General features: G+C 51.4%; 7 protein-coding genes across 7 annotated transcripts; 1 reads left to right on the top strand and 6 right to left on the bottom strand.

The window, feature by feature from the left end:
- Positions 1–480: 480 nt before the first annotated feature.
- MRS44_002811 (uncharacterized protein) lies at positions 481–1,238 on the bottom strand (the record flags this gene model as incomplete). Its single annotated transcript, XM_046275227.2, has 4 exons — positions 481–732; positions 785–941; positions 992–1,125; positions 1,179–1,238. The coding sequence occupies 4 exons, from the start codon at positions 1,236–1,238 to the stop codon at positions 481–483; spliced, it is 603 nt and encodes a 200-aa protein (XP_046136921.1).
- Positions 1,239–1,889: 651 nt separating this feature from the next.
- Positions 1,890–3,671, bottom strand: MRS44_002810 (uncharacterized protein; the record flags this gene model as incomplete). Its single annotated transcript, XM_046283870.2, has 1 exon — positions 1,890–3,671. The coding sequence occupies one exon, from the start codon at positions 3,669–3,671 to the stop codon at positions 1,890–1,892; it is 1,782 nt and encodes a 593-aa protein (XP_046136920.2).
- Positions 3,672–6,398: 2,727 nt separating this feature from the next.
- Positions 6,399–6,887, bottom strand: MRS44_002809 (uncharacterized protein; the record flags this gene model as incomplete). Its single annotated transcript, XM_046272551.2, has 1 exon — positions 6,399–6,887. One exon carries the CDS (start codon positions 6,885–6,887, stop codon positions 6,399–6,401), a length of 489 nt encoding a protein of 162 aa, XP_046136919.2.
- Positions 6,888–6,947: 60 nt separating this feature from the next.
- Positions 6,948–8,288, bottom strand: MRS44_002808 (uncharacterized protein; the record flags this gene model as incomplete). The annotated part of the gene is made up of 1 exon (XM_065622959.1): positions 6,948–8,288. One exon carries the CDS (start codon positions 8,286–8,288, stop codon positions 6,948–6,950), a length of 1,341 nt encoding a protein of 446 aa, XP_065479031.1.
- A 6,907-nt stretch (positions 8,289–15,195) lies between these two features.
- Positions 15,196–16,612, top strand: MRS44_002807 (uncharacterized protein; the record flags this gene model as incomplete). Its single annotated transcript, XM_046279345.2, has 2 exons — positions 15,196–15,934; positions 15,984–16,612. 2 exons carry the CDS (start codon positions 15,196–15,198, stop codon positions 16,610–16,612), a joined length of 1,368 nt encoding a protein of 455 aa, XP_046136917.1.
- A 614-nt stretch (positions 16,613–17,226) lies between these two features.
- On the bottom strand, positions 17,227–17,712 carry MRS44_002806 (uncharacterized protein; the record flags this gene model as incomplete). Its single annotated transcript, XM_046268200.2, has 2 exons — positions 17,227–17,594; positions 17,649–17,712. 2 exons carry the CDS (start codon positions 17,710–17,712, stop codon positions 17,227–17,229), a joined length of 432 nt encoding a protein of 143 aa, XP_046136916.1.
- Positions 17,713–18,309: 597 nt separating this feature from the next.
- Positions 18,310–21,355, bottom strand: MRS44_002805 (uncharacterized protein; the record flags this gene model as incomplete). The annotated part of the gene is made up of 2 exons (XM_046272550.2): positions 18,310–19,746; positions 19,796–21,355. The coding sequence occupies 2 exons, from the start codon at positions 21,353–21,355 to the stop codon at positions 18,310–18,312; spliced, it is 2,997 nt and encodes a 998-aa protein (XP_046136915.1).
- Between the last annotated feature and the right edge of the window lie 816 nt (positions 21,356–22,171).

The following is a 22,171-nucleotide window of genomic DNA, read 5'->3' as shown; positions in this document are numbered from 1 at the left end:
TGTACGACACTACGGAGCAATTTTAACATACACGGAGCTGCATTATGGGTTTTGGGCGTTTTGAGATTTTCCGAGTTTATTCTTTTGGTCGTTGCCCAGCCCTGATACCCCAAAGTTTGTGGTTCACGACACGCACCATTCATTCATTCATTCAATTCTCTCAATGTATAAAGAAACGAGCGTTCTTATTTTTGGTTGTGGTAGAGATGGAGGAGTGAAGGATGGTCATATGAAGGAACGCCAGCAGATGGGATTAAAAACGAGGCGTTTTCAAGAAAAGCCAGAAACAAGTTGGATATTGTCAAGATTATTAGACTTCTTCTTTGTAATGATTATTATGACACCAGGGGTTATTGATTCATTGTTGAACTGGCTGAGTATTTGAATATTGTGATATCTTCTTCAACTATGGAAGTATGTAAGTACATGATGCCCTGCCTCATGTAAACGATGCTCTTCCGGCTGACTCGGTCAAGACAATCAGCAATAGTTGAGCATATCGGACAGGGCAGTCTTCTCGGCGCTGGTGATGGTCAGCTGCCAGTAGCTCTTGACCTGGATCCAACTCTTGGCGTAGGTGCAGTAGAAGCTCGTCAAGGGAGGCTTCCAGGTGGCGGGGGAAGCGCTGCCCTTGGCCTGGTTGACGTTGTCAGTGACGGCCCAGAGCTGGGGCCTGGTGATGTCGTTGGCAAAGTCCCTCCGCTTGGCGGTTGTCCACGAGGCGGCACCGGACTGGAGGTGTGTTAGTTGGGGGACACAGAGGGGAGGCAAAGTTGAGACTCACGATCCAGGCGTTTTGGAGGGGGACCATGTGGTCAATATCGACGTCGCTGGCCTGTGTCCATGTTGCGCCGTCATAGGGAGAGAGCCATGTTCCGGAAGTGGCGGCGCAGGCACTGTTGGTCTGGACGTTGGTGCCGTCACGCTGAAGGACGAACTCGCTGGGACTATTTAGTATACAAATGTGCAAGATTGAAGGTCTGGCACATACCGGGTGTTGCAAGCTCCCGAGACAGTCTCCCAGTGAGGAAACAGGTCTCGGTCGTAGGTGCCAGTGTTGGTGGACGCGGCGACAGTGAGGCCGCTGAGGAGGGACCTGGCGGTCGTCTCGCTAGGGATACCAGGCTATAAGTGAGGTTGGTGATGCAGCCTTACAGCCTGGATGATGGGGGACTTACAGGGGTGGGAGCGGCCAGGGCGCCAGAGGCCGAGACGAGGAGAGCGAGAGAGAACTTCATTTTTGGGAAGACTGGGGCTTGAGGATGAAGATGAAGATGAGAAGAGACGACACGAGTGGTGTTTGAGTGACGGGCTTTATATTAATTAATTCGTGATACCGCCCTCTCTCCATGGGCTTCCCCTCCCACAATGTGCCACCAATGAATGTCTGAGCATTGTCTGCAAAGCATATGCATAGAATCAATCCCTCCTTCCTCGTTGGATCATCTCCCCCGGCGACTATATTCCCCTCTCGCGATGCCCTCACCGAATAGCCAATCTTGGAAACAAGCCCGTACCTTATCTCTGTCGATCTCCCACGCACGAGGTGCCGTGATAGGACGAGTGCTATCTCGGACGTGCGGAGTAAAGTCCCAATCAATGCCTCTAGGTCCGCCAAGAGGGGAGCGGAATCGAGCGTTTAATAAGTCAAAAGTCGTGGATGAAACACTGCGAGGACGGAGCTTCGTCCAGGTCAGGGGTGTCACGGGATCAGTCCAGTCAACGGCCGAGGCGCTCGCACGCAGGCCGCCGATCATTCACGGCAGACATGCCCGCTCCGGGACACGGCGCTGTGGGGGTAACGGCTGGCAACCTTCCTCTTGGGGCAATTGGGCTAGCGGACCCCTGTTTAGATCTTGTTAGTTGCATGCTTCTGGTTGAGGGCCCTTTCAGATAGACGTACGACGAGGATGAGAACGAGGCCGGCGGCGAGAGGCTACAGTATCTCTGATATCGGCGTTGAGACCTCTCTGGACTAGAGCCCCGACTCGGTGCGCACAGCGGTCAACGACTTGGGAGTTGGAGAGATAGTCAAGCGCCGTCCAGCCTTTGTTATCAACGGCGTTGATGTCTAAACCCTTGCTGAGAAGAAGGTCAAGGACCTTGGCAAACCAGACTTCGTCGGAACCCGAGGATACGTAGTTGTCTGCGACTAGAATGTGCAGGGCTGCCAGGCCACCTTTCGCTCTGGCATTCACGTTGGTGCCGCGATCCAACAGGGCGTGCAACACAGAAAAGTCGGAAGCTCGGGTGTGCCATCGCATGTTCTCGGCAAAAATGTGCAAAAGTGTCTTTCCCTTCTTTCCCCTCCACTTGATATTGATGCTGGGGTTCATGAGGTTCACGATAGCTTCTCTGCTCATGTGGCGGCTTGCTAGTAGCTTGGCAATGACCTTCTCCGGCTTAGACCCCCGAATGATATCTCGGTAGTGGGTGAGTAGAAATGTGAGACTCTTATCCTCATATTCCGTTGGTGGAAGATCTAGGATGACTTGAAGCAATTCGTTGACTCCCTCTGGGGATTCGTCGGGGAGGCCAATGCCGCGACTGTATAGAATCTCGTCGGCGGCTACATTGTTCTCTTTTAGAAATAGTTTGACATGATGATCCGAGTATTTAGGGACTCTACGGTGTAGGAGGGCATCGACGTAGGTTGAAATATCATCCCGGGTTTCGTCATCGAGGTTCTCGGCCCTCAGCGCAAGACGCAAATGGAAGGCATCGACGAGCATTGCAATAAGCGAGCTCTGGGTGAAACGGATGGCGATAGTAATAGGAGTGGTTTGAACGCTGTTGGTAAAAGCGTCAATGTCGGCCCCTGCGTCGATCAACGCGGCGACGATGGGTTTGGCCTCCTCGGCATCAGGCAAGGTTATGGCCCTATGCAGCGGGGTGAACCCTCCATCATCCATCAAGGCTAGGTTTGCTCCCTCAGAAATGAGGTATTGGATGGCGCGTAGGTTCTCCGAAGACACCATTGCGTATGCCAGGGCTGTGTTGCCCACTTGGTCGGGCAAGTCAAGGTCGATTCCGTATTCACGGTGGAGATACCGGATGAGATGATACTGTCCGTATTTGGCCGCGATATGCATGGCGTTGAGGCGTCGTTGAGGAGATGGAACGCATGGCCTACTGAAATCGGGCTTCTCAACAATGAGTGAGGCTCCCTTGTTGAGCAGGAACTTGACGGTATGCTGATGATCTCTGTCGATGGCAGTGTAGAGGGGACTCATGGAGCGATGGAAGTCGCCAGCCCGATAATACGCCACGGTAATCTTCTCAGTTCTCGTCCAGGAGTTGATATCTCCTCCATGATCGAGTAGGATCTGGATAATGTGGTTGAGTCCTTGGCTGGCAGTCACATGCATGGCGTTGCCGCGCATCCTGTACTTATAACCGTCAAAGAATGGCGACTCTGCGATAGGCGATTTGATCTTCAGTGCCATCGTCACAACTGACTCGTACCCCTTGTAGGCACCCCATGAAAGGGCGCGGGTGTGCTTTTTGGGCCCCCAGCCGTACTTGACGTCGCCGTGGTGCAGGGTCCAGGTTGCCGCGTAGTTAAGCGGTTTGACCTGGGCGGCGGCGATGAGATCGTCTGTATCAAGGAACCCGCAGAGGACGAGCAAGACGTCTTGAGAGAGCTTTATGAGGTGGTTCTTTGAAGACATAGTGCCGACTCCTGATGGGGCGACGATGATGGTGCGGGTTGGTGATGGGTGAAGGAGAGAAGAGAAGACGAAGAAAAGCGATTAAGGTGGAAAGCAAGTGAATAAGCCCGATTAGGAAGATTAAACAGGCGTTTAGGATTATAGACGGCTCAATAAATAGAGGTAAACGATGGCAGTTTTCGGCACCAGTTGACCAGGCGCATTGACAGTGAGCATGCGAACGAACTTGACTGAGAATCAAAACAAACAAATGAGACCGTGGATTTTATACCTTGATCTTTAGGTCTTGAAAACTCATCAACACGTCAACTTATATCACTTTTATCTCAAAAGGTTGCTATAAAGTTCAAGGGTATTGTCCTGGTGATGTGTTTTTCTGGTTCCTAATTCTCCCATAGGCCTTTTATCTTTTCAAACAGACGTCACCGTATTTTCAGAGGAGAGAGCCAACACCTGACAGGAACTGGAGAAAAGAAATCGTCAATGAATACAGACCAGTCTTGACAGAGCATAATAGGTTCGACGCCCCTAAGCAGGAGTCGCTCAACAGCGGCCAAACACCGCCGTGCCAACAAGCGACTCAGCCTTCCTGAAGACACAACAGACTTCCGAGAGCAAGAAGCGGAAGAGACCAAGACAACGACAATGACCAGGACAATTGGACGAGAAAGAAGAAGAATGCCCCAAACGGCAAGGAGAAGACAAGACGACCGCTCTCGCAGCCATCCGAGGCCGGACTTGCTTCAGCCACCTCTCTACGCAGACGAATCAGGTCAATTGAGACTCTTGAAGCTCTATTCAAACGATATATCTGAGCTTCTCGTTATTTCTTGTTGTTCGACGTTTTAGGCAGATATCTATATGAGCAAGTATGTGACTTCAGCCAAAGAGGCCTGCACATACACCATCTGATATCTGGTCCAGGTTGCCTGGTAGCGAGGAGAGAATTCGATTCTCCTCAATAGTCAAGTTCAATCAACTGAGAAGTGTCGTCTACGCCGTCTAGTTCATCGAAGACAGCCCGTCCGATGGACACACCCAAGGGCTCTTCTGGGTGAACAATCACGGTAGGAAGGGGGGCTTCCTGGCGGGGTTTCTTGGCATAACCGTTCTCCAAGGTGCCAAGACGTTTGTTTTTCATTTAAGTGCTATTATGGCCTCACAAGGCCGGGTTCACTTTGGGTGGTTAGGTCAGGCTTGATGATGGTGCCAGGAAGTATGTTGCGCAGGTACCAAGGGGGAGATATGATCCGTGTGATGATGCCAGGCCAAGTCGCAGCAGAAGAAGTCTACCAGGAAATGGAGCGCCTCTTTTCCGCCCTTGCTAGACGAGACTTTATAGATCCTGAACACAAGAAGTGTATCCATGACACTTAGCTCTTGTCGCTGCCCCTTAGGCCCCCCATGCACAACCTCAAAGGCTCCTTTGGCAATACCACCACAACGACCCTACGAGGGGTCCTGACACTAATTGAAAGTCACACCGGCGACGCTCGAAACCATACTAATACGGAGGTCGCAAGCCGGAACACCCAGAGTACAAACTATTTATGTGGCCAAGACCAATCACTAGCTCAATGCCCTCAGACCAAGTGGACCACCATCGCGCCCAAACTCTCCCGGGCTCCGCCATCGACTATCTACGACGGCCAAAGAGCCTTCAACCTCAACTCTAACGACTCAGCTGACTGGAGCCAGTAACATCATGAGAGTAATCAACCAAGTGGATAAACTCAAAGAGAACACCAGGCAGATCGTAGGAGCCTCTCTCATCTTGTTGCAGGGCATAAAGGGCACACTACTAGCTGGCTCATTGTGCAACTGCCCCCCCTAACGTCTTGCCTAACCCGATATTTCTTGCACCCCTAACACTATGATGATGATACGTTAGTCTGATAGTCTGAGAATTGGAAGGAAAAGAAAGGATATTATCAGCTTAAAAGGTAGCCTTGATTTTCACAAAGGCAAAAAGAGAGACCAAGTCTTACATGCATGTAATTACCACCAGAAGTGGAAACACTGTTAGATATTAGATTTAACGGATCTTAATTATATCAAGATAAATCTTACTTCTAGCGTTTGACTTATCTCAGATGGATAATATTATTCTACCTTTAAACCCATGGTATAAAGCTTTATCATTTGGCAATCAGACACGAGAATAAATATTCAATCTTAAACACGTTTACCCAGTAATTTAGTTTTGTCCTAATACTTGGATCAAGAGTTTGACATGGCTATGTTTACTTGTAAAACCATTGACAAAGAGTTTGCCAGAGGAAAACATGGGATGGTAAGTAGTCATAAGGAGTTGTCTCGTCGGTTGTGTCTAGGGTCAACCTATTCTGTCAGTATAAGACTGGGCCCTCATCCAGCAGCGACAACATCGGCCATCATGCGCAAACCCCACGACGAAACTACGCAGGCATCACCAGATTCATCAAGCCCTATATGCATCAGTCTGCCTCCTGCGGCAATGGTTTCTCGTACACCCCCTCTCCCCTCTATCTAAACTCGTACATCCCCCCCCCCCCCTCTGTCTTCCCCCACTCCTCCCCAGCAAAAAGCTCTCGTCCTCTGGTCCAAAGACCAGCCACCCCCTCCCCGGCCCCCGGAATGTGTCGTCGGCGAGCCTCCTCTCCCCCTCCCCCTCCTCCCCACCCCCCCTCACCTCCCCAGCATCTGGTCTCCGTCGACGGAGGCGCTGACAGGGACGGGAGCAGAAACCTACTGGTTCTGCTGGACTTGGAGCCACCCCTGCTCCAAGTCCCGAGCTGCCTGGTACAGCTCAGGCCTTTTTGCCTGAGCCGTGTGCTTCCCGGTCAGCTCGCCCCTCAGCAGCGGGAACTGCTGGCCCATGTCCACGACCCTGTCGAGGGCAGTCTTGCCCTCCGGGTCATGGTACAGGACCAAGCAGCGCCACGCTCGCTGACTCCCTGCCAGCTCCTTCACGTCCGCCACCGCCTCCTTCTCGGAGTACACCCCCCTCTGGCCACCTTGTCGACCACCGCGTGCAGAAAGGACATGCCCGTTTGGGCGTCGACGTACCTCCAGTCTGGCTGGAGTAACTGCCTGGTGAACGTTGGGAGACGAACTCCCGACGCCACCAGCGTCCTCCAGACCAGACTGGTGTCCCCCGGCGTATGGACGGCCGGACCCCTGAAGCCGCAGCAGCGAGCCCTTCTTGTTGCGGCACATGGCATACTCGTATGCCATGTTGATGTCTTGGTCGGAGATGTCCGACCCGTGAAGGCCAATGATATCATACTCGCATTTCTAAGCAGAGCTCTGATACCACTTGGAAAAGACACTGGGGACCTCGTGCTGGGCGATGATACCACCCAGCGCGATCACCTCCTTGCAGAGGGTGACCGTGCTGGGGGCATCGATCAGTCGAAACGTGATCGACTTCAGGGGTTGCCCCACGAACTGGGGCCGAAAGTTGAGGTCGGCGCCGTGGTTCTCGACCAAGTCCAAAAACATGGTCTTCATGGAGCCACGGTCGTTCTCCCTGATGACCTTCCTCACCACCGTGGTCAGTGGCGTCGATCCATTGCCATCGGCCTTGTTGACGTCGGCACCGTTCTGGAGGAGGAGGTCGATGACGAACTTGGCCTCTCGCCAGACCCTGTACCAGTCGTAGCGTACGGCCTCTGTGGCCAGCAGCAGAGGAGTCTGTCCCAGAAGGTTGGACTTGGGCTCGTTCGGGTCTGCACCCTGGGCAAGCAGGCTCTTCACTACTTGGGCAAGCCAGCGACGTGTGGGAGCGTGATCCGTCATGTAGACCTCCTCAATGGCAAGGTGGAGGACATTTGCGCCGTCTCTGTTGAAGATTCCGTTTAGAGTGCTATGATGAATGAGCTTGTCGAAAAGGGTTGCTCTTTCATTTGAAATGGCGAGGTGTAGGGGGGTCTGCCCGGACTTGGGCATTTGGATATTGACGTCGCCTGGGTGTAGGTGCAGCATGCCAGCCGTAACGTCGTGTAGGTTTTGCAGCACGGCAACGTGGTACATTGTGATTGCTCTATCGGTCTCATCAAGACTCTGCGCCAAAATGGATGAAGGGGCATGGCGATGGAGAAGACGGCCGAGAGGCCGGTTCTGGGATACAAGGGGAATGAGAATTGCCTTCCACTCGCAATCCTCAAGAACCTTGTCGAGATGGATCGCCCTGAGAGTTTGGAGTTGGCCCCCTGACAGCAAGGGCGTGAGATTTTGGCACATGGCCTCAGCATCCGCTCCAAGCTCCAGGAGCTTCCTTACTTGCTCCAAATTGTCTCTCATAGCAGCGATGTGAAGGGGATGGGAGTAGCCATCGTCATGATCGTACCGAACGTTGAAGTATGCGACGTGGTCTTCTGGGCGAACATAGCTTGCCAGTTTGGTGATGGTCCGAACGCCGACATCGTCTTGCATCTCATCCACTGCATAATACAATGCCTGATGATTACCTTCATTCATTTCTCTTGTGTACAAGAAGAATTCGACGTTCTGGCGCAGCGTTTGAGAACATCGGGCCAGGGTGTGAACCTCAGGGTACTCTAGATGGTCAACCAGAACCCAAAGGGAATCTGGCGAGAGCCGCTCCAGCGGTGATCTCCCACGTGGGTAACTCATGATTCTTGTTGCTGAATCGATGCGTGGACTGCGCTGATCGAGTTGTTTGAGTGATAACTTGTGGTATATATGATTGGGAGGATAGAGTGAGCGACAAGCAGAACTTGGGAACGAAGAGCTTGAGCGAGCAGAACGGATAGAGGGAGAAGAATGGAGACTGAGATAGCGGAAAGACGGCGGAGAAGATGCGGTAGTGATGAGCAGCCTTCTATATATTGATTGAAGTTAAGCTCTGGGGTGAGTAAAGCGGCGCTATATGTGCGACCAGTAGATGAAGAGCGGATAGACTCGGTTTCGAAAGGAAGATGAAGAGTGGGTAGAGATAAGGCTTTCCCGAAGACTTTGGGCTGAGTCTTCAGAACTGGTAGCGACGACAAGTTGAAAGGGTCGGCGTCAACAAGGATGAAGATTGGGTTGTCGTATCGAGAGGACTGCGAGAGGAGTCTGTCAAGTCAGCGGAAACGATGGCTGAAGGTCGATCTCCGTGACGCAGATGAAGGATGAGTCGAGATTCTTGTCGAAAGCACTGTGGGAAGACTAGTCGGATGGGTAGAGAAGAAGGCTGACAGTGTGGTCGGTACCTCAAGAGAAGATGTATCTTGGGTAGAGGTTCTCTCAGAAGGGACTGCTGATAGCGTCCAATGGATCCGTAGAGAAGATGGTTGGGATGAGTACCGAAGTCAGTGAGAATAAAGGTTGGGTCTTCGCATGGGCAAGACTGTAGGCGGAGTCGGCTGAGACAGCGGAGAGGATGCCTCGGAGTACCGTCGACGACCGTGGAGAAGATGAAGATGGGATATTGATCTATTCACCACGACGATGATGATAGACCAAGATTGCGTGGGCCGCGGAGAAGAAGAGTGAGAGTGTGGTCGGTATCTCAAGAGCGGATGAGCCTTGGGTAGAGAATCCTGCAGAAAGTGCCACGGTCGGAGTCTGTTGCGCCCTTGAACAGGATGTCTGGGAGCGCAGTCGACGAACGAGAGAAATATGAAGATGGGTGATAGATGTAATCGACACGACGAGGTCCGTAGACGAGGTCGGTGACACCCGCGGAGAAGAAGACTTGGTCTGTGGTCGACGGTGGTAAAGAAGATGGAGAATGGGAACAGATTGTTGTGAAGAGGGCTGCAGGGAGAGTCCAGTAGGGTTCGTGGACCATGCAGAGGTGTGTGAAGGATATTTCTCGCAGATGAAGAAGTGAGAAACAAGAGGAATATATAGCAGAGAGAGAGTGCTTCCTTGTTTATATGTGTGTGTATGAGCGACTCTGTGAAGAGAGGGTGGTGATGATGACTGAGTGAGGAAGAGGGGGAGAAAAACAAGGCGGAGAAGAGTGGGAGAGAAAACGTGTGGGGGTAAAAAAGGGCTGCACGCGAGAGGAATTGGTGCCTGGCCTGCACGCGTTGCCTCAGCAGCGCAAACGGAAGAGCACTGGGAGAAATAGCCAAACAATTCTGCCAGCTTCAGGGCATCCGGGTGCTAGAGCATGCCCTGAGTGGCCCCCTCGCGCACTGATAGTGATATCAGACCAATTATGACCCGGCACGATCCTCTGTACATGAAGTTATCACTAGAAGAAGCCCGTAGAAGAATGTTTCTCGAGTATTATCTACGTAATGCCATTGCCCCTGAATCTGCCATTCCCGTCGAGTGTACCCCAAGTGAACCCTCTGCCTCTGTATGATGCCAACAATACTCATCTACCACAAACCAAGGCCCATTATACTCCTTTGATGCCATAGAACTAGTGTAAAAGCGCTCATTTCCTCTCGAGGTGTGCTGGAGATGTGAAATCATAGGAAATGGGTTGAACGAGGACACGCGCAAAGACCGCCGCTTCTTGCGCAGCGCTGAGCCACTCTACAGTGTACCAAAAACAGTCCCAGAGATTATTCACCTTCTCTTCTCTCATGGAAGGGTGATAGGCAGTCTTCCCGACCGCGTAGTAGCATTGGGTAAGGGTAAAGCCTTGCGGCCGATCCGACACTCCCTCGCCAGACGCGCCCGGAAGCCGATTATAGCCCTTCGATGATTCTAGAGGCCAAAAGGAGGTGATTATAAGACACTCAATCTCCCATCGTCGACTAGAATTCGGGGAGGGTGTGTAGACGAAGCCGGATGGGCTCGCCAGGCCAAACCGTTCACCCCTGAAAGGGCGTTCCACCACTCTCAAAGACCTGAAGGAATAGGTATGATTTGCTGACTATCCCTCTGCAAAAAGAAAGGATCTAGGAGTCTTGGAAAACTTCTAGGTCTGCTGAAACGAAGAAGCGAAGGCTCAACGCTGTTCGGTCGCGGTTTCTCAGCCAAGGATCGTGGGCTACGGTCGGGATCTTGCTTGGTGTCGGCGATCGGAATCTCGAGAGAGGTAATAGAAGAACGAGAGACGATCTATCCATAGGTTACAGTTAGCACAAGCCGTCGTAGAATGGTGACAGCTACGGTCGAGGGGGGATCTTCCTTGGTCGCCCAGGTTTCCACCTTGTGGTCGCTAGTTCCGAGACAGCCTCGATTCCAAAGAGCCAACTATTTGATAGAAAAGCCCCGAACTCGAGTCCAGGTCATATGAGAATCCCCGGCGATTCACAAGCGTCAGGAAGTGGTCGGAAGGGATGAATGGTGTCGCAGCGGGTGCCCTAAGGGACGAGAGAAACGGATGAAATAAGGGACGCCCTCGTCTTGAAGAAAAAAGCACAAGGCGAGGATCACATCGCGACAAAAAAGAAAACAAGAAGAGAGGTGCTGGCGATGGTGGTTGGTCGTGTGTTTAGTCGACGAAGAAGAAACTAAGATGGCCCAGCCCAGGATACTGGGTGGGACACTGGCGAGGGACCAGGACAGTGGAGGGGAGCTTCGTTTGCTTGTCGCGGTAATTTACCACCTGGGAGCAGAGCCAGGATGGACACGAGTTTGGTAAAGCGACCTAACCAGCGACTGATTTTGGATTATTACAGACGGTTTCTAGGCCTCTCTACATTATACGGCGATTTCCATTCAATGGAGGTCAAAATAAGGACAGCCCCTGGTCCCTGGATCTAACGCCGTTGCATTTTGTGTTCAGATCCATCCCCACTTGGCGGGATCGAATCGAACCCTGTTTCGCAGATCTCGGCTTAGGGAACCTTGGAATGACTTGGATGATGCTGTTGTCTTACGGCAAGCCATGTTGTACCATCTATGTACATTGCACGAACTGATCGGAAGGCCGCATCAACGGTTCCTGTCAAGTTCCTCCGCTGCAGGTTCCCGTCGCCAGTGGGCCTGTGTTGGTGCTGACTGTGTGACACCAATGGATTGGATGCTTAGACTTCCTTTCTCGAATTCAAACAATTGAGTTCTATGGTAAATTGTGGTGCAAATGAGGGTCTATTGTTCAGATCTATCCATATTGATTCACTCGATTCCTCCCACTCTGGAGGATGACGCCCAGCAGGTCTGTGGTCTTCCCCAGCAGCTGTTAACGGCTGTGGGCTGAAGCGAGACTAATTTCTTACCAATGGCGTGCGTTGTCACACCCTGGCACAGACCCTGGTGACTTTGGCGAGCCCCGGGCAGCGCCATGCCCTAACTGATGGCTTCTAGTTGGTTCTCCATCCAGATGCACGGAAGCTCACTCACCAGCAGATCGAGTGGTGTAAATGTCCAGGGGAAACACAGGCACAGTGCCATCGAAGAGTAAATACCCAGCATACTCCTGCCCTTCAAATAGTAGACTGAGCCCAAGGAGACTTTGTAATCCGCCAAGGGGCATTCGCAGCAGTGATAGCGTCCTTACTGGTGCGCGAGGGAGAACAGGATACCTGGGTTTCCAGGATTCGCGGTATGGTGCACCTCTCTGGCCGCAAGGCCTTCATGCCCAACAAAAAATACTACAATTAGACAACAAAGCACTCAAAGATTTACCGTGACTGTTCATTTGCACTTCTTTTGTATCTCATACTTGTTTGGCTGTTCAGCTGAATGGATGGTGCCCATAGTCAAGGTCGTGTTCAGCGAGACAGCCTCTAAATCCCCCGGCGCAAAATCACCAGTGGGTTCCAGATTTGGCTGGTTTCTCCTCCTCCAAACACTCACGGACTTCATTCTTCATCTTCAAATCATCCAGAGAAACCATCGCAACACAAAACTAAGACTCTCTCGATCTCGAAAACATCAGGATAATCATCAAAGGCTCGAAATTCATCGAATCTACCGAATCCCGGCCCCGACGACTAGTCCTCGTACCTTGGCTTGCGTTTGGCGATGCCTTCACGACTCCCAAGGCCGTCAAAACGATGAGATCTCCCCAGAACCATCAGAAGAGAACCGAATTATAATACTCGTCCCCGTACATACTCATACTCAGGCGGATCGGTGGAGAGAAACGGTCCGGAAATCACTCTCCCTACACGAACAACGAATCGACGGAACCACGAAGGCCTCGATAACACTAAGAAACGTATCTGCTTCTCCGAAAGCGTTCAAGGTTAGACCCTCGGGCATCTCAAGGCTTGTACATCCGAGTGGTGGACGGATAGAACGACACTACCATGGTTGCGACTGTCTGAGATCCTCACCACAGGCCAATCTGATCCCGCCCCGTTCAACCAATCTAATAGAAAATAGTGAGGATCGCTCTGTCATTAGCTGACTTCCTGGGGCTTCTATTCTAGCATATTGCCTTTAGGGACAGCTGCTGGAGCGTACAGTCCCCCTGAGATCCATGGCTCAAGCACTTCACAAGGCGCCCGTGGCGAGGAGGAAAAGTCCTCATCCTAGCCCCGAAGACAAATATCACTTCTCTGGGATGGGAGAGGCCCTGGTGTCAGTCCATCAAACCCGCAAGAAGTCAGCTGATGGCTTGTAGCCTTGGAGCTGGCCGACAGACTCCAAGGTAGAGAATGCCAGGGGCCAGGTTAATTACTCGATGATTACTAAAGCTTAGATTTTAACTGACCTCTTCAGGAGCGATGATACGAGATCCGTCGACTTTTCCGACTGACAAGTACGACTGTCACCGAGAACCCCCATTGCCATGAGGGCATCCACCAACACAGCACGGAGTGTTCAAGAAGCCTTGGCCAATATACCGGAAGAAAGCAGCTACCAAGCTCATGGAAGCTAAAGTAGGAGTAGGACAGATAAGTCTTCATTAACTTGTTCAATGGTTGAGACTCTGCTGGACCCACGGGGCTTTCCAGCTCCGAAGAGTTGCAGCGAATATTGTAAGTACTACGCCCACACAGAGTATTCAAGAGACATAAATTTATACCAACACGAAGAGATTAGACGGAGTCTTTAGGTATCACATTTTTGCAAAACCGAGCGCTGCATCATCCGAAGCCTAGGGCCTGTCTGGCAAGTGAATCGACTCCTTTCCCGTCACCTGCATCGAACAAGAATTCGATCCCGAACGAAGATGTCTTGTTAACTACCTAGCCTGGACAAAGACACGGAATCATCACTCTACCGACACAATAAGGGAAAGAAATCAGCTTAACCCAGTGCGTACGGGCCGCTGGTGATCTTGATGAGCTTGCAACCATCTAGCCAAAAGCCCAAGGCTGCACGGATACATGCTAAGTTTTGAATCCATCATGCAACGAGAGTCACTTATATGTGGAGTACTATTGAAACTTGTTCTCTCCAAGGAGTTGGCCAACGAGTTCATACCCCGAAGACACATCAAGGTCCAGGTCTTCCCCCTGAAATTGTTCATCTATTTGACCTGAGCGACGGACTGTTTTTACTACACACAAAGGTGGTAGATAGTTATAATGGTAAGTGAGTATCCAAAGACCTCACTTGGATGAAAGCCAGATGGCTCTTCAACACTGGAACCTAGAACCAAAGATAAGGCACTTGTTTCAGGATCCAGACTGAAGTAGGAGCAGGGGTTGAATAATAAGGGATAAAGGCTCTCTGCTGGCCATCTACGTTTACCTCTAGCTCTGGCACCTAAATGAGTGGATAATGATGCTGACAAGCTTCTCACACAGGTACTATTCCTACCGCATTTTTCGATCATGGCAACGAATTGAGAGTCATAACAATCACACGATGTGCCCTTACCACGAGACCGATACTGAAGAAGCTGTCTGATCGTTGAGGCCTTTCGCTTTCCTACGATTCTCAAGCTAGCGTTTCCGGCAGAACTATTTGACGATTCTTGGACCATAATGAGGCGTGGGATAGTCGAAAGAACATGACTACTTACACTGAAGAATACTGGCGAGTTGAGGAGGGATTCGAAAGATCGGCTCGCTTATTAGTATCGGGTCTCTCACTTGACCTATTGATCCAAGTGGCGGCAGCGCATGAGAATTGTTAAAGTTTTGCCGCAACGACGAGTTTGCGATTCTGCGAGATCGCTGAATCTGGTGGGGGTTTTGGTGGTTCTGAATTCTAACTCTGATAGAATATTGTGGTTGGCCAAGCTCGACTCTGTTGTGACGTCGGCGCCATAGCACAACATCGTCATCATTGAATTGCCGTCCTTTGCCACCTTCATTCTACACCCGCGCAGATGGGAAACCGCCAATGTTTGGCCCAAGTACCGGCAGAAAGCCATACCAAAATCCCATGTCTTGTACAAGCTGATTTTTCGCCCCTATTAGAGCAGCTTGTCGTTTCCCACCGCGTCGCCTTGGATATCGATTTCGATTTCGAATCACGCCTAGTAATGGGGAGTATTCAGGGTTCTCACAAAGCCAGCATACAATTGAATCAATGGGAGCATCAGTCGTAACCTCCCGCCATGTCACGCGCCACAAGATAGCAGTTGATGGTGCCGTGACACTGTGTGCTGCAACCGTTATAAGTAGGAATTGCCTCCAAGAAACCCTTTGCCGCAAAGAAGATGCTGACAAAATACTTGAGACCCTTAATCAAATCGAGTTTGATCTCTCGAAACAAGCCAGCAAGGATGACTTCGTCCGCGATCGAGCTTCTCAAAGCCCACGTTACGCCTTTCAACTCTATTACCGAAGATCGCGACACAATAACGAGGTGCTTCGATAGCTTCGGCGACTGTAAAGTCTTACTCATTGGGGATGCCTCCCATGGCACCTCCGAGTTCTACTCCGTCCGCGCCGAGATCACAAAGCATATGATCGAACATCATGGCTTCAATATCGTGGCTGTCGAAGCCGACTGGCCTGATGCCGAACATGTAGATCGATATGTCAGGCGCCGACCAGGCCCAGGACAGGGCACCGCTGAGACGGTTCAAATGGCAAAGAAGGAGGGAAGGGAACCAGCCTTCTTACGCTTTCCCACGTGGATGTGGCGCAACATGGAAGTCCATGACTTTGTGGAATGGCTACGGGATTACAATAATGGACGGGAGGAAGGTGATGCGACCGGGTTCTATGGCCTGGACCTATACTCTATGGGAACATCCATGAAGGCAGTTATCGACTATCTTGATACTGTCGACAAGGAAATGGCAGAGCTGGCACGGGAACGATACGGTAAATTGATGAGCTGGGGCGACGATCCACACGAGTACGGACTTGAGGTCTTGACGACTGCTTTTAAGGGGTATGAGAGGGAAGTTGTTGACATGTTGAAAGACCTCTTGAGTAAGCGCATGGAGTACTCTGCCTGCACCCGTGATGGTACAGAGTTTCATAGTGGAGAGCAGAATGCAAGGGTTGTCAAAGGTAGGCCACAAAGAAGAGATGGCTTCACAACTATACTAACTATTCACAGACGCTGAACACTATTACCGGGCCATGTACCACGGCCGTGACGAATCGTGGAATCTCCGAGACACGCACATGTTCCAGACCCTCGTACGAATCCTCAAGCATCGCGGCGACAAGGCCAAGGCCATCGTCTGGGCACACAACAGTCACATCGGCGATGCTCGCGCCACCAGCATGGGCTGGTCCCGAGAAGAGCTCAATATCGGCCAGCTCTGCAAGGAGACGTACGGAAACAGAACACTCAACATTGGAACCGGTACCAATACCGGTACCGTGGCTGCTGCGAAGCGCTGGGATGGAGACATGCAGGTCATGCGAGTTCGGCCAGGGCTTTCGAATAGCTACGAGGAACTGATGCACGCTACGGGCGTCAAGAATTTTGTCCTGGATCTGCGTGCGAACAAGTGTGATGAACGGCTTCGGAAAACTCTCTGTGAGCGTCGTCTGGAGAGGTTTATCGGGGTGCTGTACAAGCCTGCTACCGAGAAGCAGTCACATTACTCGACCGCGGTCTTGCCGGAACAGTTTGATGGATATATCTGGTTTGACCAGTCGAGGCATGTGGCAACTTTGGAGGTTCATCAGCCAAAGTCGCCTCTTGAGTATCACGAAACCTGGCCGTTTGGGTTGTAACTACACAACTGGTATCTAGCTCAGATTGACAAGCCACGGCAATTCTCTTTCTATTCAGCGGATAATGATTGTGATATTTTTCAAGTTTTACAGCTTTACGATACGTGATGCACCAGGATATTCAGTGAAAACTGGCAAAACGGCCAAAGCGAAGATCATCACGGTGCACTCACGAGGGTCAAAACAGTATTGACATGGCATCACAAACAAAGGGCATTCACTCAGCAACGTCAGGTTCTAGCCTTGAGGATTGCTCGTTAAGGAGTCATCGCGCAGCTTTGGTCAGTCCCGTCTTACCTTTGCGGTCTGCTGTCTGAAGCCAAACCCAAGATGGGCCAGCCACTGATCGACGGCAAACTTCTGTGGTCTTGTCTCATATTGTGTCAGAAAAAAAAATGGTTTGAAAGAAAGCACCAAGGAATCTCACCATTTGCTGTATGGAGAAGCCGGATTGGACGAAAAACGTTCGTTTCGTATTCGATTGGTCGCAGAGCCAAAAGCTGCTACTCAGTTCCAACCGCAGCAAACATTAGTACCTCAAAAGTGAAAAATCCATACCCACGCCTGACACCCTCTATCACAAGAAAAAACCAGATAACCTTCTCCTCGGGTACCTAGTAGCGATGTCGGGTGGAGTAGTCCTTGGGGCTCACGACGAGACCGCGTCCCTTCTTGGCTCCTCGGTAAACAGTCTCAAAGATGTCGATGAGCTCCTGCTTGTCCTCCAGCACCCACTTGATCTTGTTGTTGTCACCGGTACCCAGGTCGATCATCATGTGCTTGTTGCGGAAGAAGAACATGAGGGAGCACGGGTCGTAGAGCTCGTACATCTGGTTAAAGTCGGGCACCTGGTCGATGTCGCACAGGTAGATGACGGCAAAGTTGCGGACCTTGTCGGCGATCTTGTAGAGGACTTCATCCTGGCGCATGCAGTCTGGGTCCCAGTCTCTGCCGAAGCGGATGACGACGAGGCGGTCCTCCTCTGGCGCAAAAGTTAGCTCAAGTTTACGGGGGGTAGAAGAAGGGTTTGGCTTACCTGAGAGGATCGCTTGGTCGACGTGCCAGCCAGTATTGAGATGGGGAAGAACGACGGAACCCATGATGAATGTGGTCACTGATTTGTCGGTGTTGATGGTTGGGTCGCGAAGATGATGGAAGGTTGGTGGATTGCCTTGTTGGTGGAGCAAAGATGGAGGGAGAGATAAGATAGAGGGGCACGGTTAAATACCGGAGCCGAGGCTAGCCTCTTTTGGCTCAAGGTGAGTGGGGCCTTCACCACACACCGACCCGATTATCACCAGTCTCAATGTGCCCGGAGTCAAGTCTGTAAAAATGGTGTTTGTTAAACTCCCTCCAGATTCTACATATACGGCTGATTAAAGTATTGGCAAATAAAATGTTTCAGGTAGTTTGCTTTCCCAGATTCGGCTATTTCTTTGACATTGGGCTAGATGCCCTCCCTCAGACTGTCACGTAGCATCCGCCTCACGTCTGAATGCCCTCACAAGTATTAGAGACCACCAATCAATGTCTCATAATAGAAGCAAAGGTTTCCAAATTCGGCTATCGGCCAAGACGAACCCCCTAGCGTGAACCTTAAAGCCTCGCTCTTCTTGAGCGAGGACCTAAAGCTTCACCGGGTCACTAGAGAATTGAGATCAAACAATTGAATAAGCATGACGAGACCAAGTGATACTCTAAGGAGACTCATCGAACTCATCAATGACACTCTTGGGCTCCGTATACTTGCCCAATGGCTCAAACTTGAGGTGGTCAAAGCCGAAACCTTTTGGTCCTCCAATCTCGATACCTCGTTCCGAACCAGTCCATCGGTCACTCGCAGCAATACCAAGCACGACAACGAGCAATCCATATCGGTACTCGGGTGTCCCGACTGCCTCCCCACTCTGTGCGTCAATCAGACACACCAAGTCAGGGACTATGGCGAGCACATCCTCCTGTCGTTCCTCCTTCCGGCCAGGGTGGACTCTGATAGCGGCGATGTTTTCGTTCTTGAAGGGGATCTTGATGATACCCCTGAATTGTGCCGAGGATTGGTCTCCAGCCGTGCCATTATCATCATCCCTGACGTCTGCACCCTCGATGAGACACTCGCCATAGACATGGCCGTTTCTTAGAGTCCTCTCAACGCCAACAATCTTGCCCTTCCAGAGAACCTTTCCAGCTCCGGGCCCTCCACACTCATCGATGATTGTCTCAGCAACATTGTCCACCCTGTTCTCCTTGCGAGCTCTCGCAACTGCACGTCCAATTCTCCACGCCTGGGACAGTGTGTGCTTGACTACCCAGCGTTTGGTCTCCGCACCCGTAACTGGTGCATCTGCACCTGCTACCTGGGAACCCATCTCGCTCAAGGCAGCTCGCAGAATACGCTCAACAGCGGCGTCAGAGGACGCCTTGGGCATGATGATCACGTTGCCGTTGCCGTCACTGAGCGCGATTGGAGACCAGATGGTCTCCCTCTCCTTAAAGACCACCGGGGTTGTCTGCCATTTCGTCGGGTATGCTCTACCCATCCAGTCGCCATCCACAGTCGGAACATCCATTTGTGCACTGGATCCCAACAGCAGACCAGTGAGGCCATTGGCACCTCCAATTTCGACGGAAATCATGTGAGTAGCTGATGTCTCGCAGATCTTGTACAACTCTTGTTGCGCCTCGAGGAGCTCGTCGCCTGCCAGCTTCTCAATGGCGACAGTAGGACTGCCTGCTCCGCCGCCACAGCCAACCTGGGCATTATCAGGGAGATCTTCGGGGTTCACTACACGGACCGTGGTTCCGTTTCGTAGTAGAGTTCGAAGTCGAATCATTAGCCCGTAAGGATTTCCACCGCCTCCTGTTCCAAGGATGTAGGCGCCTGTTGAGATCCATTCCACGTCGCGCTCTGAAACGTTCCAGATGCGATTCTTCACTTGTGGGCGATAGGCAAGGATATCAAAGTCGTCTTCAGCTTGTGTATCTTGTTGAGAGTCCTTGTCCTTTGCTGTCTTCTCATAGTGATCCATATCCAGGGGTTCCTCTGACTCGTCCTGCGACTCGGACACAATATCCTCTCTCGAGAAGTCAAAGTCTCCGGTAGCTCGAACAACAAAGCGAGTTTTGTTGGCAATGTACTTTCAAGACGTTAACGGCTGGTGGAAACCTCTGGGTAACACTACTTACCTGGAGCGGCAGCGTCTCCTTCTCAACAATGCTGACAGTCGACCGTAGCCCGCCGGCTGCGACGGTCTTCTCAATAGCCTCTTGGCTGACTTCTTCGAGGAGCTCGGTGGTCGACTTCGATGCAGTTGATTTGACGGTATCCACCACTGCACTCACCCTCGCGATGGCGGCGCCGATTGCATTGGCAACCTGGGACCACTTGGGCTTCAGCACCTTGCTTGCTCCCTTGAGTTCACCAGGGGCAATGACAGCTCCACCGCCAACGAGAATGACGGGTATGTCTTGGGGTGATGTTTTCATGGTGTCGATAATCTTTTCTAGCTTGTGCTGAATCACCAAGGTGACCTTGGAGAGCTGATCGTCCGAGAGCGCGCCTTGAACCAGAGCCGAGTCTCCGATCTTCAAGCTCGGGTTGGCTAGGACGGCGCAATCAGTTGAGGTTAGTACCTTTCCGCCAAAGACCACAGCTTCCTGGGTTAGTTTATATCCCACACTGTCAGGTCCAACTGACACGCCGCTGTCCTTTCGTACAATGGAGCCTCCGCCAAGGCCGATGCTCTTGATGTCTGGGCAGGAAAAGTTCATTCTCACACCCGAAAGATCATTGTAGGCCGCCTGTTGGCGAGGGAAGCCAGTTTCCAACAAGAGGCCCACGTCAGTTGTGGTTCCTCCTATGTCGACCACCATCATTGCTTCATTCAGCTCCCCTTGCACCAAAAATGCAGCGCCTCTCATACTGTTGGTTGGGCCACTTGAGAAAGTTCGGATAGGTAATCGCGCGGCGAGATCACCAGAAAGAACAGTGCCGTCATTCTGGCTGATAAAGATAGGGCACTTCATACCAAGCCGTCTGATGGGTTGATGGAAGGACCGAATAGTTTTTCGGGCAAAGGGCAGAATAGAAGCGTTCAGGATAGCGGCATTCTCTCGTTCAAGGAAGCCAAGGTTGGCAACCTCTTTGGAACACACGACGTCGATATCAGGGATCTGAGCCTTGATAATCTCCGCGGCCCTCTCTTCTTGCCTTTCCACCGTGTCAATGGGGCTGAAAATACCGATCACAACCACGCTCTTGATGCCCTTTTGTCGGATAATGGCACATTGCTCCTTGATCTCGCCTTGGTCGATGTCAGAGATTAAGTGTCCATCAACTTCCAATCCACCCTTGAGGAGAGCGTGATGGCCCAGAATGAGGTCTCGCATATCGGCAGGCCAGTCCACACAAGGAAGTGTGTGCTTTGAGAAGGGTCCGCAAAGACGAAGGACGGCAACTCGAGACAGCCTTGCTGCATCTCTCTCTATCACAGCATTGACGAAATGAGTAGTGCCGATAGTCACACTTGCAATTTCGTCAGGGCTGATGGCAGCCGACGAGAGCATGCTGGCGATGGCATTGTCGATGCCAACGCTGGGGTTGGTTGTTGTTGGTTCCTTGTGCCATGCTACAACGCCTCTATCCGGAGCAGAGGTCTGGAAAGGGTCGATGATGGCGCCGTCGGTGTTTGTTCCTCCAACATCGATGCCAATCCGTAGGCGGCGTGATGCTGTGCCTGTAGTCATGATGAAAGTCTAGGCGCTCAAGAGCGAGGTGCTAACTAACGTCAAGAGTTTGACTTGGGCGTTGTGAAGAAGAGGAGCTCGTCTGGATGTGAGCCTAATCAGGTAGAATATGTACCTGATACGTGAATGGATGGCACCCGATGCCGGCGTCCGGGATGTATTCCTTCAAAATGGCTCGGTCTCCGTCGGGGTGGGCAGGCGTCGCCTCCAGCTGTGGGGTCTTGACATGATGGAAATGGGCTTTCGTATGCGCATGCATGTATGGATGCCAAGACCCGAGTTCTTTGAGAGATTATCAATTGTGGAGAGCGAGCTGTTGATATCTTGATCAAGATGCATATTGGGATGAAAAGTAGAAGGTCGGAGTCAAATATTGGTAGATTTCTTCAAAAATCAGGTCAATTCAAAGTAATCAAGATTGCAGTTAACGCCGCGGCTTATCAATCTGTATAGGTAGGCGGCTTCCATGTGAGAAGGAGTGGGCTTGCAGGCATCATCACAGGGAACGGGGAGCAAGTCACGTGATGCTAACAAGATGTCGAGCAGCCAACCCTAGAGTTTCAAAGGTACTTCATCTGTAAAGGTGCCCTATATCAGACAAGCTTTCTAATGCTAATTAGTGGAATAGTAGGTGGGAATTAGGTTACGGTATGGAACCGTATGCATGGATGGTGGAAAATCGGTAGAAATGGTCACTGAACTTGGACAATTTAGTTGGGTTATTGGGTAGTTGTCCCGGCCAACTGACAAGTCGGTCCTCCAAGTTCTCTTTATTTTCTCAGTGTCTTCGTGGATATTTTTCTGTCTATAGTAAAG

This window comes from Fusarium solani (assembly GCF_023522795.1).
Source record: "Fusarium solani strain SB1 chromosome Unknown bctg00000001, whole genome shotgun sequence".
Lineage (NCBI taxonomy): Eukaryota > Fungi > Ascomycota > Sordariomycetes > Hypocreales > Nectriaceae > Fusarium > Fusarium solani.
Note: the sequence above shows the minus strand (reverse complement) of the source record. Positions and strands in the feature narration are given on the sequence as shown.